Below are 15,464 nucleotides of genomic sequence, written 5' to 3'. Positions count from 1 at the left end.
CCCACTGGGGTTGCTTGCTCTTGCAGTTTTTAAAAGTTATTTTAGCAGTCGGTGAGTGCAGAAAAAGAGAGGATAGACAGATTTAAAGGAAGAATCCAGTGAAAGTTTTTAAGCAGCGAAAGTTTGTTTTGGAAACTCGGCAATCCTGTCTCTTCCTAATCCACATCATAAGGCTGTTCTATGTACTTCCACCACTTCTGCCCCGCACATGGAGAATCCTAAAACGTGCAACCGGGAACCGGACGTATAGCTTAAATTCTACAGCGAGGTCTCCCTCTAGCCTCCGCTACCGGTTTCGTTTCTAATGGAACCACCAGCAGAGACCACGGTGAACAGGGTTTGCCGTAGAGATAGGGGGGAAAGCATGCGCGCCTACACACACGGACCTGTTTGCTTTTTCTCGCTTTCTTTGGTTGAGGAGGAGCTGTATTTTGAGCTCCTCCCTTGTCCCCTGCCACGCTCCGCCTTCCCGTTTTCCGAGCCGCTCTAGCCGCCCAGGCCCCAGCTCTATCTCACCGAGGGTGACCGATGCTCCCTCTTCGTTGGAGCGGCCTTTGTAGCTCCTGTCTGCGGGTCGCGCGCGCGCAGTCATGAATAGTCAAGAAGGGTAATGAATATTCATGAGCTCCTCGAGCCCCGGCGGGTCAGAGCACAGCGGAGCGCGCGGGTGGGTGGGTGCTCGGACGTGGCTGGCCGGGACTTTGCCCCTGGGGAGACACTCCTGGTCCGGACGCAGCTCGCTCATGGCTCTCAGGGCAGCAGCGCCGGGAAGCGCCCGGTGAGCGCGGCTTCGAGTTGCCGGGGCGCGGTGGGGGCGCCGGGCGGAGGGTTTCGGGTGCTGGGCGGGGGAGGTGTGAGGGGAACGTGACCCCCATTTATTAGGAATCAGGCTGCAGAAAATGAGCGGAGGCTGCAGAGGGGCGAAAAACTCCCCATAAACTGTAAGGTCCTCACGTCCTCACTCTGGCTTTGTTTTTGTTTTTTGTTTAGAGATTTCTGTACAGTACCACCAAAATATTTTATATATATACAGTATATATATATGCATATGCATATGCATATAGGTGTGTGCACGTGTTTGTATTTTTTTGGCGTGGCAGCAGCTACCCTTCGGAACTCCCTGCCTATTGACATCAGGCAGGTGCTTTCACTGCTATTTTGGGGGTCTCCTTAAAACATTTTTGCATAGGCAGGCCTACCCAATATATGTAGGGGGTGGATGTGTGTTTTAATCTGTTTTTGGTTCATTTTAATTTAGTTTTGAAAGTTTTAAATTGTTGTTTATACCAACAATTTTAATATTTAGTTCATTTTCGTAAACTGCTTTGAGAGTTGTTCTTTTTTTCTTTTGCAGTTGAGCAGTGTATACATTTTTTGACACAAAGAAATATCAATAAACAAAATCATTAAAATAATCCATGCCAAGTTATGTAAACAGGATAATTAAAAACACCCTAAAGGTGACATAACCCGTTTTTAAGTAAAAAGCCAGCAAAAAAGGTGTGGGTTTCTATCTGGTGTCTGAAAGAATACAAAGGGCAGTTGCAGGCTGTCCCCCGTTTGGGGTAGGATTGAGTCGCATACCAGTAAATTCAGGTTGCACAATTGTAACTGATTGGGAGTTCTTGCGGACCAAATCCGCTTCCTCAGAAGATCAGACTTTTGTGATAAGGACAGTATATGAGGAAAATGGACTAGGATGTTTGAGATAACTTGCTCTAATGCAACGTCATATCAGCCCCCTGCAAACAGATCTGAGTGAATGCTCATTAAACATTGCTTAATCTCCCTGCAAACAAATCAGGATGAATGCTCAATAAAAGCCCGTCTGGAAGTACATGACGGAACTATCCCTGAGTTTACCAAATTCCCCCTTAAAGCCATCTGACTGGGTGGTCATCACCACACTCCTGTGGCAGTAAATAGGTAGTACACTTAAGGTGCTCAATGTGCTTCAGGTACGTTCTTCCTTTGTAATGTTTAAAACAGCCCTGTAAGGTAGGTCACTGCTATTATCTCAGTGTTGCATATGGAGCTGTAGAGGCTAAGAATCTATTGCCTAGTAAATTTGTGACCGATGTCGACTGAGACTTCCTGGTTCATAGCTCAGTCTGTTAGCTGCCTCACTACATTGCACTACACCTGTCAGTATTCATTGAAGAATGTGATATGGTACCAACATGTTTGAGATTACCAAAGGGTGGCTTGAGGGTGGTAAGGGGTGCATTAAGTGCTTTCAAATCTAGGTGAGGAATTATGGGGCACCTCTGGGATGAAGGGCATCCAGGAGGTTCAAATAGTATAATGGTCAATGCTAAGAAGGCACATGGTACCCGAGATAGCTCAATGTGGATTATTTGCCCATTAAGCATGCTTTATAACCACTCAGGTGTGCTCATAATTATGTATAAATGTAGTAAGCAGTAGCTTTCACTAGAGTCTTTCTTACAGGTGAAATAGATATTCTGTTTGTGAGCACTTAACTGTGATTGATGGTGGTAATCATCCCAGATAAAAATATAGGGCCTGATTTAATTAAATAGTCGCACCAGCAGGAACCAGCACAACAAGGCCCATTAGTACAATCGGACTTCCCCCTTCTCCCTCCCGCCCCGGCCAGATTGGCTCTGCAGGGCCAGAAGAACCCCCAGAATAACAGCAGGCAGGAAGAGGAAACATGGTTCTACCTGACAAGCTGAAATGTTTTCCCAGACAGAATGATTGCAATAGTGCAATGTTGAATTGTACCCACAGACTCCAAGAATATCATTGGCCTCATTCAAATTCAGTACCTGCTCTTTACCAACAGGTCCCAGCGTGGGGTTACAGCAATTTAAAATTCAGAATTAAACAGCTAAAATAGGGTGGGACCTGAAAATACATATCGCAGATGTCAAAGACCAAGGCAAAGAGCATTTGCTGAAAGCTGTATAGTGAAAAAGCAGGAAGAGGAGACAAGAGTTAGGAAGAAAAGATGGGAAGTAAATTAGGAAAGAGAAGCTTTGGAGTTGAGAGGGAGGTAATGGGAGTTCTGGGGCTATCGTATGACTGCTATGAAACCTAATCATGTTTAGGTTTAGAAGACTTGTACGTGAGATGCCCAATGGAACATCAGGCTAACGCAAAGAGAGAATGAGATCCCTCAGTAAGGCCATAGGGCAACCACTGAAAATAACGAAACAGAAACAAGAACTCGGGACACAATGGTGGTATTCACAGGACAGTCACTCCCATGTGCTTAGGAAAGAGGAGCTGAAAATAATATTTAAAAAGCTAAGGAATAAAGCTTAGGTATTCATCCTTTGATATCTCCCATGAAGAGTTTTGCATCTTTCAGCAAAACCCTCCCAGTGAACCATCAGAAAGTAACAATGGCATTTTAACTTACAGCTCGAGCACAGTTTGGCTTATCTATTTATTTCAGCTACTTGAAAGAAAGATGAAGTTCTTCTCATTTCAATAGTGTAAGTAGAATAAAACTAGTAAGGGTGGCAGATCTGTTTGGAACATTTCCTTAGATGCTGGTGCTGCTGGTTTCTTGGAGTCGGAAGTAGGAAAAGTGTGTGATGCAGGGAGGGAGTTGCGGCAAAGAAGTTTAATTTAAGCTTCAGCAAATTAGTTGAAAGATCAAGTCACACAACAGGTTATATTTTCCCAAGGAGAAACAAATAATTCCCCCATTGATCCCTGCATTTGCTTAGGAAGACGGCTGTGTGGGGCTCTCTTTGTTACTGTGAAGAATTGTAGTTTTTTCACATATTTTACTTTTCATTTATTTATTGCATTTCTATCCCACCTTTTTATTCATGGGGCTCCAGGTGGCATACACGGCTTTCCTTCTCATTTGTTCCCCACAACAACACCGTGAGAGGTAGTGACTGGCCCAAGGTCACCCAGTGAGAGCTTCATGGCTGAGTGGGGATTCGAACCCTGCTCTCGCAAGTCCTAGTCCAACACTCTAACCACTACACCACACTGTCTCTTCCCAACATACTATCCACTAAGCTCCTGAAGGAAGGATAGCATATACATTAGATGGTTAAAATTCCCCATGGCTCTTCCTTGTCTGAATCTGTCCTTAGATTCCTTCCTGTTATGGAATCAGGATCCACACAATGAGCTCTGGATTTCTTTTCTAGAGCACTTTAGTACATTTCCAACTCAGGATACACCTCTGGCCTTCAAATAAAAGATCCATGCTAACAGAGAGGATTCTTCATTATTACCGTAGGGTAGGTTACTATTGGAGTATCGGGGTGAAATCTCTCCCTGTTTTCAGAGGGCGATTCCAGAATTTCATTTGGTTACAGCCAGTCTGAACTGAGCAGACCTTTGTGTGTGGCTTGCGTGCTAGCTCGATAACCTGACTGTTCTCGAATCTGTTCCTTCCAGGCCTCGGCCCCAGCTGGACCAGCAGTTTCTCCAGCGTTTTCTGAAGATCCAAGAAATTTTATTTCCTGCGTGCTGCTCCAAGAATGTACTGATGTTCCTAACCTTGCTCATGGTTGCTCTGTTGGGTAAGTGAGTCGATGGCTAAGAAGGATGATATCAAGACTCTTGTCGATGTATATGGGAGCACCCTTGGAGTTCATCCTTTTTCTCTTCCCCACCCTTTACCTCCCCTAGAGCAGCTGGTCATTTACCAGGTGGGACTGATTCCCAGCCAGTATTATGGAGTTCTGGGGAACAAAGACTTCCATGGATTCCAGCAAGTGACAGCAGTTGCACTGATTCTTATTCTACTGAACTCTATGGTAAGTGAAACCTCTTCTTCCTACAAGGAGACGAGAGCACATGCAATGCAATTTGTCATGGATGCTTTAGTGGAGATTCCTGCATTGTACACGGTTGGACTAGATGACCCTTGAGGTCCCCCTACCTCTAAAATTCTATGATCCCGTGATACTGCCTTGCTCTGCACATGTGTATCCTGAGGGCCAAACGACACGTTAGCTAACGACTAATCACACTTTTTAAAGGCATGCTTAACGCTGTCACTTTTATTTTGTTCATTTATTTTATTTCAACTGTTAAAGGTCTTCATTTTACAAATCACGTTTTTTTTGTAATGTTTCCATCGTGTGATAACTTTGGGCTGCTTTATTACCTCACAAACCAGGGACGCGGGTGGCGCTGTGGGTAAAAGCCTCAGTGCCTAGGGCTTGCCGATCGAAAGGTCGGCGGTTCGAATCCCCGCGGCGGGGTGCGCTCCCGTTGTTCGGTCCCAGCGCCTGCCAACCTAGCAGTTCGAAAGCACTCCCGGGTGCAAGTAGATAAATAGGGACCGCTTACTAGCGGGAGGGGACGCGGGTGGCGCTGTGGGTAAAAGCCTCAGCGCCTAGGGCTTGCCGATCGAAAGGTTGGCGGTTCGAATCCCCGCGGCGGGGTGCGCTCCCGCTGTTCGGTCCCAGCGCCTGCCAACCTAGCAGTTCGAAAGCACTCCCGGGTGCAAGTAGATAAATAGGGACCGCTTACTAGCGGGAAGGTAAACGGCGTTCCGTGTGCTGTGTTGGCTCGCCAGATGCAGCTTGTCACGCTGGCCACGTGACCCAGAAGTGTTTCCGGACAGCGCTGGCCCCCGGCCTCTTAAGTGAGATGGGCGCACAACCCTAGAGTCTGTCAAGACTGGCCCGTACGGGCAGGGGTACCTTTACCTTTACCTTTATTACCTCACAAAAGTGGCTATCCCCATGGATGGTGTAGTTAAGCCAGGACAGTCAAGTCACGGATTCCAGCCATAGCAATTCAAAAGTTTCTAAGGCACATCTTCATCTTGTGAGCTGCCCTAAGATCTTGTGATAAAGGGTGACATAAAGCTGCGATGGAAAAAGCTAATCTGGCTTGGGCCTCTCAACACTGCTTTCTGGCCACTCTCTGTTCTGGAAGGTGCTGTTTACTGTAAACCCGTCTGTAGGAAAATGGTTGCTTATGCATATTGGCATGGAAAGAAGTTTCTTCTTACAGGACAAAGCAAGATGCTGCTTGGGGGCATGGACAACGCGTGAACAGTTCATGCCAATGTAGCGATTGGTCTGTGTAACACGATCTGAGGGGGCGTGATGTACTGTACATTCTTTATCTGCTAGCTGAGAGATTGTTGCAGGACTTTTGCAGAGGAGTTCTGCAGAGACTTCAATAAAGGTGGGCAGCAGCTTTTGAGCTGTGTGAGATAGCCCTTAAAAATCCAGCTTGGTGTGTGAGATTCTTTTCAAGCTAACTTGGTGAAACACTGCCTCATCCCACAAAGACGAACTGGCTTCGTCATTTGGCGCCCCGTGTGACTGACTTCGGACTTCACGTTGCTTCTCAGCGCTCACCTACGCCCGGCAAGGGTTCCAGACGCGTCCTTCATCCGTTCTTCTTCGGATCCCAGGTGAGAGCGCCTCTTACGTTCTGCTATCATGGGGCAGTCCCTTTCACCACCACAAAAGAAATTTTTTGATGAACTTAAGTTTCTTCTTGCCAGCAACAATCTTGTTGTGAATGATGCTGATCTCAAAGCCTTAATTGATGTTCTTGACACCCATTTTCCCTGTTACCCCCAAGATGGTACGTGGGATTTGACGGAATGGGAGAAAATAGGACATTTTCTTCAAAATCACCCGGAGATTGATGCAAGAATTTTACATGCTTGGTGCCAAGTTCACAAGGCTATGTCTTTTCTAAATCCAGCAAATATTTTCCTTGCGGTAAAGCCTCCTGTACATTCTGTGTTTTTGTGTCCCTGCCTGCCAACGGCACAAATTCTGGACCTGCCAGCTTCTGTCTCTTCGAAAGCTCCAGATCCTCCTGTATCAACAGCTCCCCCACCCTCCCTCTCTCTGCATTCCTGGCCTCTCGGCGCCATCTCCGCCCCCTCGTCCACCCCTCTCCAAGGAGCGGCTGCACCTTTAATTGCCTTTGATTCTGCTACACCTAATCTTTTCCCTGTGCTTGCTCCCGGTGGAGGGCCTCACAGACTTGAACAATTTGACTTGCAATTTATAAAAGAGTTATCTTCCTCTGTTGCCGCTGCTGCTGGCGTTGTGCCATCTCCTCCAGCCCCAGCCATGCTTACACAGGCTGAGGTACTCGATGGACTGCCGGGAGGGAGAAATTTCCTTACCATTGCTCAGCAATTGCCCCTGGATCCTCAGTATTGGGAAGCTACCACCGTTGCCGTCACTCAGGATGCTTTGGCTTCAGTCCCAGATGACAAAAACAAGGGAGGGGGTCATTGGGGCACTCTTAAAAGGCAAGTTCAGGATGTGGCAGCCCAAGAAGTGATTGTACGTCAGCTTGCATTTGACAATGCCAATGAAGACTGTAAACAAGCGCTGCACCCTTTGATGACAACTCCTAATATAGCCATTGCAGATATGCTCAAGGCCTGCCACTCTGAGGGCAGGGCTCGTCTGCTGGCCACTGTTTTTTCCTCTACTGGATTTCATAATTTTGCTAAGGACAAAACCTGAGAAAAGCTTGCAGTGGTTTTTCTTCTGCCATGGGGGGGGCAGAGGCACCTGTGTGATTCAGTTCACAAAAGACAGGCCGCACCGAAAACATTTTACAATCTTTTTTCCTCTCCCCCTTCACAGTACATAGGAATGTTGCTTTCCACTTTTTGGCTCTGTTCCCAGAAATATGTTGCAAATCAATGTACCCAGATAAGGTTGCCTTGACTCCGAGAAACGAAAGCTTCTTTGTTCTCGGCTCTGGATTTCTACAGCGATTTTTTTTGTTGCAAAAAAGGATGGCTTGGCTCGTGTGTTTTTTTTTTGTCTTAGAGGAAAATGCATTTTTTAAAAATGTTTGCTTATGGGAAAACCCCATGCATTGAAGACTGACAACAGCTCTGCATATATTTTTCTGGCTTTTTCTGACTTTTGCTCTTTGTGGGATATTAAGTTGCTTTACAGGACTAGCAATCATTGAGCGTGCCAACATTTGACTTTTAAGACCCTTCTCAATAAGCAATTGGGAGGATGTTTGGCTCCTGTCCCTGAAATACCTAACATTGTGCATCAAGTGTTATTCACCTTAAATCATCTGTTATATCCTCACAACAGAAATTTTACACCTGCTGAGCTTCACTTCAGGAGAGAAGAAGTGTTGCAGCACCCTTTAGTGTCTTACAGGTTGCTTCCAGACCCAGAGTGGAAAGGTCCAACTTTCCTGATTTCCTGGGACACCAGCGTCTTGAAACCATACTTCACGCTGTCTGCCAGTGGAGATCTGCCATCTGACTTCAATCCACATTGCAGCTGGAGACATCGCCACATTCCTTCCAACTGTGCCTTCCACAGCTGTTCTTGTGTTCCCTGGCATGCTGAAGGGCCATCTCCGTCCTTATCCATTGGCCCTCCCACTCCCTGGGAAGCCACTTTGATTACCAAATACCAGTACAGTTTTGCTGCATCTTGCCTGGGGAATTGCCTGGGTTTTATTCCTCAATAACAACTACCCCATTCATTTGTGTTGCTACCTACAACAGGGGTTGGAATTTTGATTCAGTACAAGGAACCGTGAATGTAGCCTATTTACAGCAAATGGGCTCTTGTGTTTGCAAAAATGGTTGTGTTGCCTCTTCTGGATTGTGGTTTTTACATGCCAATAATCGAGCCACGAAATATCACGCAGGTTGCTCTGAAGCAGCCATTGGAGTGATTTACCATTCTCATCCTTATTGCCCCCCTGAACTATTAGTTTGGCATCGACCTCACACTTTAAACACCTGAAAAACTCTGTAAGACGATGCCGTGATGCTCCTTACAAAAAGCAAGAAAACCTGAGATATATCATCAGATTTGGAGTAATAATATCTATATTAAGGACATAAATCATTTTGCTTTTATGCTTAATCTTTCTGATTGTTGGATGTGTATGCATATTCTTCCTCAATCAAAGCGGTTTGGCATTTATTATTGCATAGTATTTTAGTAAATGCTTTATATAAGATTAGTAATAATATGAAGGATATTTGTATAAGTTTATCTCCTGTGTTTTTGTCGCTTGTAGAAACAGCGTCTCATTGCTTTCGTTTTAATCACAATTGAAAAAAAAATTTTTAGGTCATTATCCATATGTTTTAGGAGTTTGTGCTTTAATTCATTTTCATTTTTGTATGTATATATCTGATTAATCAAATCAATATTTCTGCATCAATTAATTGTTGGAACAAATGATAGTTCATAATCCTTTGAATCCACCTGAGGGTTTTGACCCATGGGAATGGCTTTTCTCTTGGTTACCTAATGGTGAATGGTTAAGAAAAATTTTGTTGATTATAATTGCATTAATTGTTGGATTTATAATTTTCTGTTGTTGCATTTAATGCTTATTTTTTGCTTGCTCAATGCAGTGGAATAGACTGTGTCTAGCCTCTCTGGGCTGACTAGAAGGATTTATGTGGTACAATATAAACGTTTAGCAAATTCCATGTATGATGCTGATTAAAGTTGTTTTCATTTGCGCTTAAATATATAAAGAAAAGAGGGCATGTAGGAAAATGGTTGCTTATGCATATTGGCATGGAAAGAAGTTTCTTCTTACAGGACAAAGCAAGATGCTGCTTGGGGGCATGGACAACGCGTGAACAGTTCATGCCAATGTAGCGATTGGTCTGTGTAACACGATCTGAGGGGGCGTGATGTACTGTACATTCTTTATCTGCTAGCTGAGAGATTGTTGCAGGACTTTTGCAGAGGAGTTCTGCAGAGACTTCAATAAAGGTGGGCAGCAGCTTTTGAGCTGTGTGAGATAGCCCTTAAAAATCCAGCTTGGTGTGTGAGATTCTTTTCAAGCTAACTTGGTGAAACACTGCCTCATCCCACAAAGACGAACTGGCTTCGTCACCCGTCTGGACTGTTAGCTGTTGTGAAGAGCTTTTTATGTCAGCAGTCGGACAAGGGGGGATTCATCTAATGCTTTAAATCAGTTGCTTTGAGCAGAGGATGCCTTCAAACTAGAAGACTTTATTCGGGTCAATGTGTTCATGCAATCCATGGCTGGGGAATCTCTGGGCTGCGGGCTAAATTAGCCCCACCAATTTGCATGCCCATTCCATTTGTTATCTGTGGGGCTTATATCTCACACTGTTTAAATTTGATGCAAGCCTGCTGGGATTGGCTCCGCTCAGGAACGTGGGAACATACCCACTTGATGTCATATGACATCGTAAGTGCAGTTGTTGGACCCGAAGAGTAGCCATAAATGCTTTTCTTGCCTTATTCTCATCTCCTCTCCCCATTGTGAGTCTCACTTCTCTCTCTTCTCAGCTGAAGAGCTTTGACCAGTTTATCCGAAACCTGATGTATGTGAGCTGGAGGAAGACTCTCACAGAATACCTCCATGGCTACTACTTTCAGGGCCAGGTGTATTATACCTTGAATATTCTGCATGAGGAAATCGATAATCCGTAGGTGGCTGGACATGATTTGAGCTCCTCCTGGCACTTTCTGGCATGTTTTGTACACCACTCTGCCTTGATGAGGGCTGGCTTTGTAGCTCCCCATATATGCTGACCTCCTTTGTTTTTCTCTCCCTAGGGCAGAGCTTTCCAAACTGTGTCGCGCCACATTTGTGTGTCGGCTGCAATGTGTAGGTGTGTCACGCGAATGCTCCCCATGCTCCTCTCAGGGCTGGAAAGGGGTTAGTTTAACCCAGGCATCCCCAAACTCGGCCCTCCAGATGTTTTGGGACTACAGTTCCCATCATCCCTGACCACTGGTCCTGTTAGCTAGGGGTGATGGGAGTTGTAGTCCCAAAAAAATCTGGAGGGCCAAGTATGGGGATACCTGGGTTAACCTCCCGTTTGCTAGGAAAATTGAATTACTGAGTCGCAAAATGACGCATGTCTAAAAAGTGTGTCACCAACATGAAAAGTTTGGAAAACTCTACTCTAGGGAGCCATGGGCTTTTCTTTAGACACACAGGGAAGTAGTTTGAATATCCAGTCAGATGGGCAGGGCATAAATAATGAAATTATAATAATAATTATTATGTTGATTACATTTTGAATACATGCTCTCTGCTCCAGGCACTGGGTTTTAGCCAGTGTTAGTCCTGCTCAGAGTAGACCAACTGAAATTCATGGATGCAACTAACATTGGCCCAATAATTTTAATGGGTCTACTCTGAGTAGGGCATAGTTGGCTGCAACCCACCAGGCAGGACTCAAAGCAATAGTGTTAGCAGAAGTTGGCGCAGTGTGTCCCACTAGTGCTACAGGGCTCCTCCCACTGAATGTCCCAACCATTGGATTGAGTGGGGGTTCAGGAGAGCCCCCAGAACAGCACATAGGGTGGGAGTGGGGGGGGGGGGAATCAGTCTGGCAAGTGGAAATGCTTGGCCTGACAGATTGACCCCCCTCCCCAGCACAATGCTGAATTCCACCCACTATATTTAAAACTAAAATGCAAACTGCAACGAACAAATGTGGGGTGGGTTTTTTTGACCATATCTAATTGGAGATGTGTAAAGAGGCTAACAATAGCAAGATGTGAAAGGGCTCCAGTTATTTAAACTATTGAAATTTAAATTGCTTTAGAGGACAGTTTCCCTGTGTTGCTTTAGTTTGCAGTTTTTGAAACGCTAGAATTACATTAGGACACTAATCCCTTGAGATTCTAGTGACCTCGAGAAGTTTTGGACTACATCTCCCATCAGGCCAGGCCAACATGGATGATGGGATTTGTGACCCTGCAACAACTGGACGGTACCTGGTTAGGGGAGGCTGTTGTTTTATAAGACAAAATGGACCTGCTTGTGAGAAGAAAATTGAAAAGTACTGGTAACTGGATTAAAGTACAATGTGATTAAAGTACAGGCTATCTGACACTGTGGTGTGATCCTTGGGTTGCATCACAATTAGCATTTGCTTTGTTCATAGTATGGAACAACTATAGGTGCAATTCTGTAGCTGTTTAGATAACTCGCAAGAGATGGTTAAGGTTGGAGTTGCAAAGGGGAAGCTATAATAATGACTTTATTTGACTTGACGTTGTGCAACAGGAATTCTAAAAATGCAGCTTTTGGTTCCTGAAAATAACCAGTGGTTGAATTACTCCAGTTCTTGGGTAATGTCAATTCAGCAGTGATTGCAGCAAACTGATGCAAAAAACAAGCGCTTGTGTAGAGCAGTGGAATCAGTGCTCTGCTGGAGGACTCTAATATTTGAGGAAGCAGAAGATGGAGTGTCCCAACAAGAGGTTTTATAAGATAAGGCTGGGAGGCTCCCCATTGGGGCTGTTGTAACATCTGATTTCTTGCATGCAGGAGGAGTTTGCATAATTATTATTTATTTATTTATTTATTTATTTATTTATACCCCGCCCATCTGGCTGGGCTTCCCCAGCCACTCTGGGCGGCTTCCAAAAAAATACTAAAATACTGTAATACATCAAACATTAAAAGCTTCCCTAAAAAGGGCTGCCTTCAGATGTCTTCTAAAAGTCTGGTGGTGGTTGTTCTCTTTGACATCTGGTGGGAGGGCATTCCACAGGGAGGGTGCCACTACCGAGAAGGCCTTCTGCCTCGTTCCCTGTAACTTGGCTTCTCGCAGTGAGGGAACCACCAGAAGGCTCTCGGTGCTGGACCTCAGTGTCCGGGTAGAACCATGGGGGTGGAGACACGTCAGATCCCTTCTGACACTGTGATTCTCTGCCAGTAACCAAGCTGGTATTTTTGCCAGCTGTTGTTTAGCATTGATTTGCAAGCTAATAATTTTTAAAAGAAAATACTTCCGCAGCCTTAAAACTGTATAACTGCCCAGCTCTGATTCTGTGTGGACAAACTGTTCTGTTCCTAACATGTTAACTTTTCTTATGCTTTTTTCTTTTTGTCATAGCAGTCGATGCAAATTTAAATATCCTTTTTATCGTGCAGAGATCAAAGAATCAGCCAGGATGTGGAGAGGTTCTGCAAGCAGCTGAGCTCCATGGCCAGTAAGCTCATCATCTCTCCCTTCACGCTTGCTTACTACACCTATCAGTGCTTTTACAGGTAGGGGCGGTCTTCACCTAGGGAGAGGGATGACCGCATGCTTGGGGCAGCCCTAACTTTTGTCCCAACTGGAGTACAGCATAGATGAGTCTCTAATATATTAAAAGACAGCCTTCTGCTGACAGTTTTGCTAATCTCTCTCCATTTCTCTTGCCTAGCACTGGCTGGATGGGCCCAGTGAGTATTTTCGGATATTTTATCATGGGCACAATTGTTAACAAGATCCTAATGAGCCCCATTGTTTCAAAGCTGGTGCAGCAGGAGAAGCTGGAAGGCGATTTCAGGTGAGTTTATTCAGCAGGTCTCGTGATCAGTTTGACCCTGAAAATAGCGATAGTCTGAAATGATGTGTGTGCCACTGTTCTTTTCTCGTTTGCTGGTTGTGATTTGTGTTAAGAGAATCCTTTATAGAAGTCTTCTTAGGATATGAACTTCCTGATGGCTCACAAATGAAATGCACATTGCAAACCAGATAGACTGCTGCTGCTGCTGAGGATGAGGATGTTCATACACATAAACCTGGCTGTTAAGTCCTTTGCTGTCTCTTTGCTATAGTAGAGTTCTGTGTCTGCTCTCCAGCCTAAGTGATGTAAATGGTTTGGGGAAGGGGCCTTGGCTCAGCGGTAGATCATCTGATTTCTATGCAGAAGGTCCTAGGTTCAATCCTTGGCATCTCCAGGTAGAGCCAGGATAGATCCTGTGTCTGAAACCCTGGAGAGCTGCTACCAGTCAGTGGTGATACTATTGAGTTCAGTGGACCAGTGGCCTGAGTCATTCTGAGGCAGAAATAAGAATGGGTTTTGCAGAGAAGCTGATTACCCAATCCCAAAAAATGACCATTGAAGCAAGTGTTTTCTGGATTTAACAGGTTTAAGCATATGCAGCTACGGGTGAACGCTGAATCTGCTGCTTTTTACAGGTAAGCAAGTGGACATTTCACTTTTTAGTATCTCTTTTCTGTGACGCCTTTGGTTCCTGCGAGTATTGCACGGTTTGTGTTGAACTGTATCCCACAAACATCTTGGATAATTAGCATTTCTTCCCATCTCCTGTTCCCAGTTAGGCTCCACCTTGGTAGTGTTCAGTTTTGTTTGTTTGTTTGTTGTTCTTTTAAGTGTAATAATAATAATAATAATAATAATAATAATAAAAAATTTATTATTTATACCCCACCCATCTGGCCACTCTGGGCGGCTTCCAACAAAACACTAAAATACAATAACCTATTAAACATTAAAAGCTTCCCTAAACAGGGCTGTCTTTAGATGTCTTCTAAAAGTTTGGTAGTTCTTCTTCTCTTTGACATCTGGTGGGAGGGCGTTCCACAGGGCGGGCGCCACTACTGAGAAGGCCCTCTGCCTGGTTCCCTGTAACTTGGCTTCTCGCAGCAAGGGAACCGCCAGAAGGCCCTCGGCGCTGGACCTCAGTGTCCGGGCAGAATGATGGAGGTGGAGACGCTCCTTCAGGTATACTGGACCGAGGCCGTTTAGGCCTTTAGAGGTCAGCACCAACAGTTTGAATTGTGCTTGGAAACGTACTGGGAGCCAATGTAGGTCTTTCAAGACCAGTGTTATATGGTCTCGGCGGCCGCTCCCAGTCACCAGTCTAGCTGCCGCAGTATTCATTAGTAGTATTCATCATTACTACTAGTAGTATTATCTAGTAGTATTCATCATTACATAGTTCACTTTGATAATCTGGCTAGATAGCAGGATGTCTGTCCATTCTGTTCTCTATTCCCCACCCACACACCAGTTCACCCATTGTTGTTGTTTGTCGGTTACTCAGCTCACAGAACACCCCACAGTTATGAAAGCAAGAAGAGGAGGAATAACACCAGCAGAACAGGGTGGGGGGAGAAAGGCAAGCAGGAAAAAACAGACGGAAAACAAGACACGTCATGGCTGCTTTTTGCCACATGAGGTCACTGTTGTCGTTGGAAATCTCACAAGAGTTCAGAAAGTGTGGATTAGGTGTATCAGCTGGTTGTCTCCTCTTCAGGCACTTTCCTAGGAGAAGTTCGCCACCATCCTCTATATGCGCATAAATGCATCTTACCCCAGGAAACTCTAGGTCCGTGGGAATGATCACTGTCCAGACTGACTGTGCGCTACTGTCCTGCTTTTCAGAGCTGGGGAAGTTGAGCACATGCGAACCAACCGCAGGCTGCAAAGCCTCCTGAAGACCCAGAGGGAGCTGATAGGCAAGGAGCTGTGGTTGTACAGTAAGCAGAACTGGTTTCCTTCATCCCCTCCTTCACTCGTTAGACAGGGAAGGAAGCTTCTAGATTTCTGCCGTGCAGAAAAGATATTTGGGAAGTGGCTGTTCAAATGGGAACAGAGAACAAGTTGATGAACTGATGAGGGAGAAAATGGTTCTACTGGAATCCAGACCAAAATGGGGTCATTCTGGGCCTTCTCAGGAGTGCCTGAAAAGCCCAAACAACAAGGCCATGGGACTGAACTCTGGGAAAGAATAGTAGC

At 45.2% G+C, this 15,464-nt stretch overlaps 1 protein-coding gene across 7 annotated transcripts in view; it reads left to right on the top strand.

Annotated features, from left to right (window-relative positions):
* The first annotated feature begins 308 nt into the window (after positions 1-308).
* ABCD4 (ATP binding cassette subfamily D member 4) overlaps positions 309-15,464 on the top strand; it is a 34,252-nt gene continuing 19,096 nt past the window's right edge. Inside the window, exons 1-8 of one of the 7 annotated variants that reach the window (XM_083447115.1) lie at positions 309-607; positions 4,393-4,517; positions 4,627-4,754; positions 10,257-10,396; positions 12,865-12,981; positions 13,140-13,265; positions 13,850-13,900; positions 15,111-15,205. In XM_083447115.1, coding sequence (XP_083303241.1) covers positions 591-607; positions 4,393-4,517; positions 4,627-4,754; positions 10,257-10,396; positions 12,865-12,981; positions 13,140-13,265; positions 13,850-13,900; positions 15,111-15,205 — 799 coding nt within the window. In that variant the 5' untranslated portion in view covers positions 309-590. Of the gene's footprint in view, positions 608-646; positions 779-4,392; positions 4,518-4,626; positions 4,755-10,256; positions 10,440-12,864; positions 12,982-13,139; positions 13,266-13,849; positions 13,901-15,110; positions 15,206-15,464 lie in introns of those variants that run through there. The other 6 variants (XM_083447117.1, XR_014512740.1, XM_083447118.1 and 3 more) reach the window with 6 other exon arrangements.

The sequence above is a fragment of the Podarcis tiliguerta genome, assembly GCF_965153285.1.
Source record: "Podarcis tiliguerta genome assembly, chromosome: 1".
NCBI classification, from domain to species: domain Eukaryota; kingdom Metazoa; phylum Chordata; class Lepidosauria; order Squamata; family Lacertidae; genus Podarcis; species Podarcis tiliguerta.
Note: the sequence above shows the minus strand (reverse complement) of the source record. Positions and strands in the feature narration are given on the sequence as shown.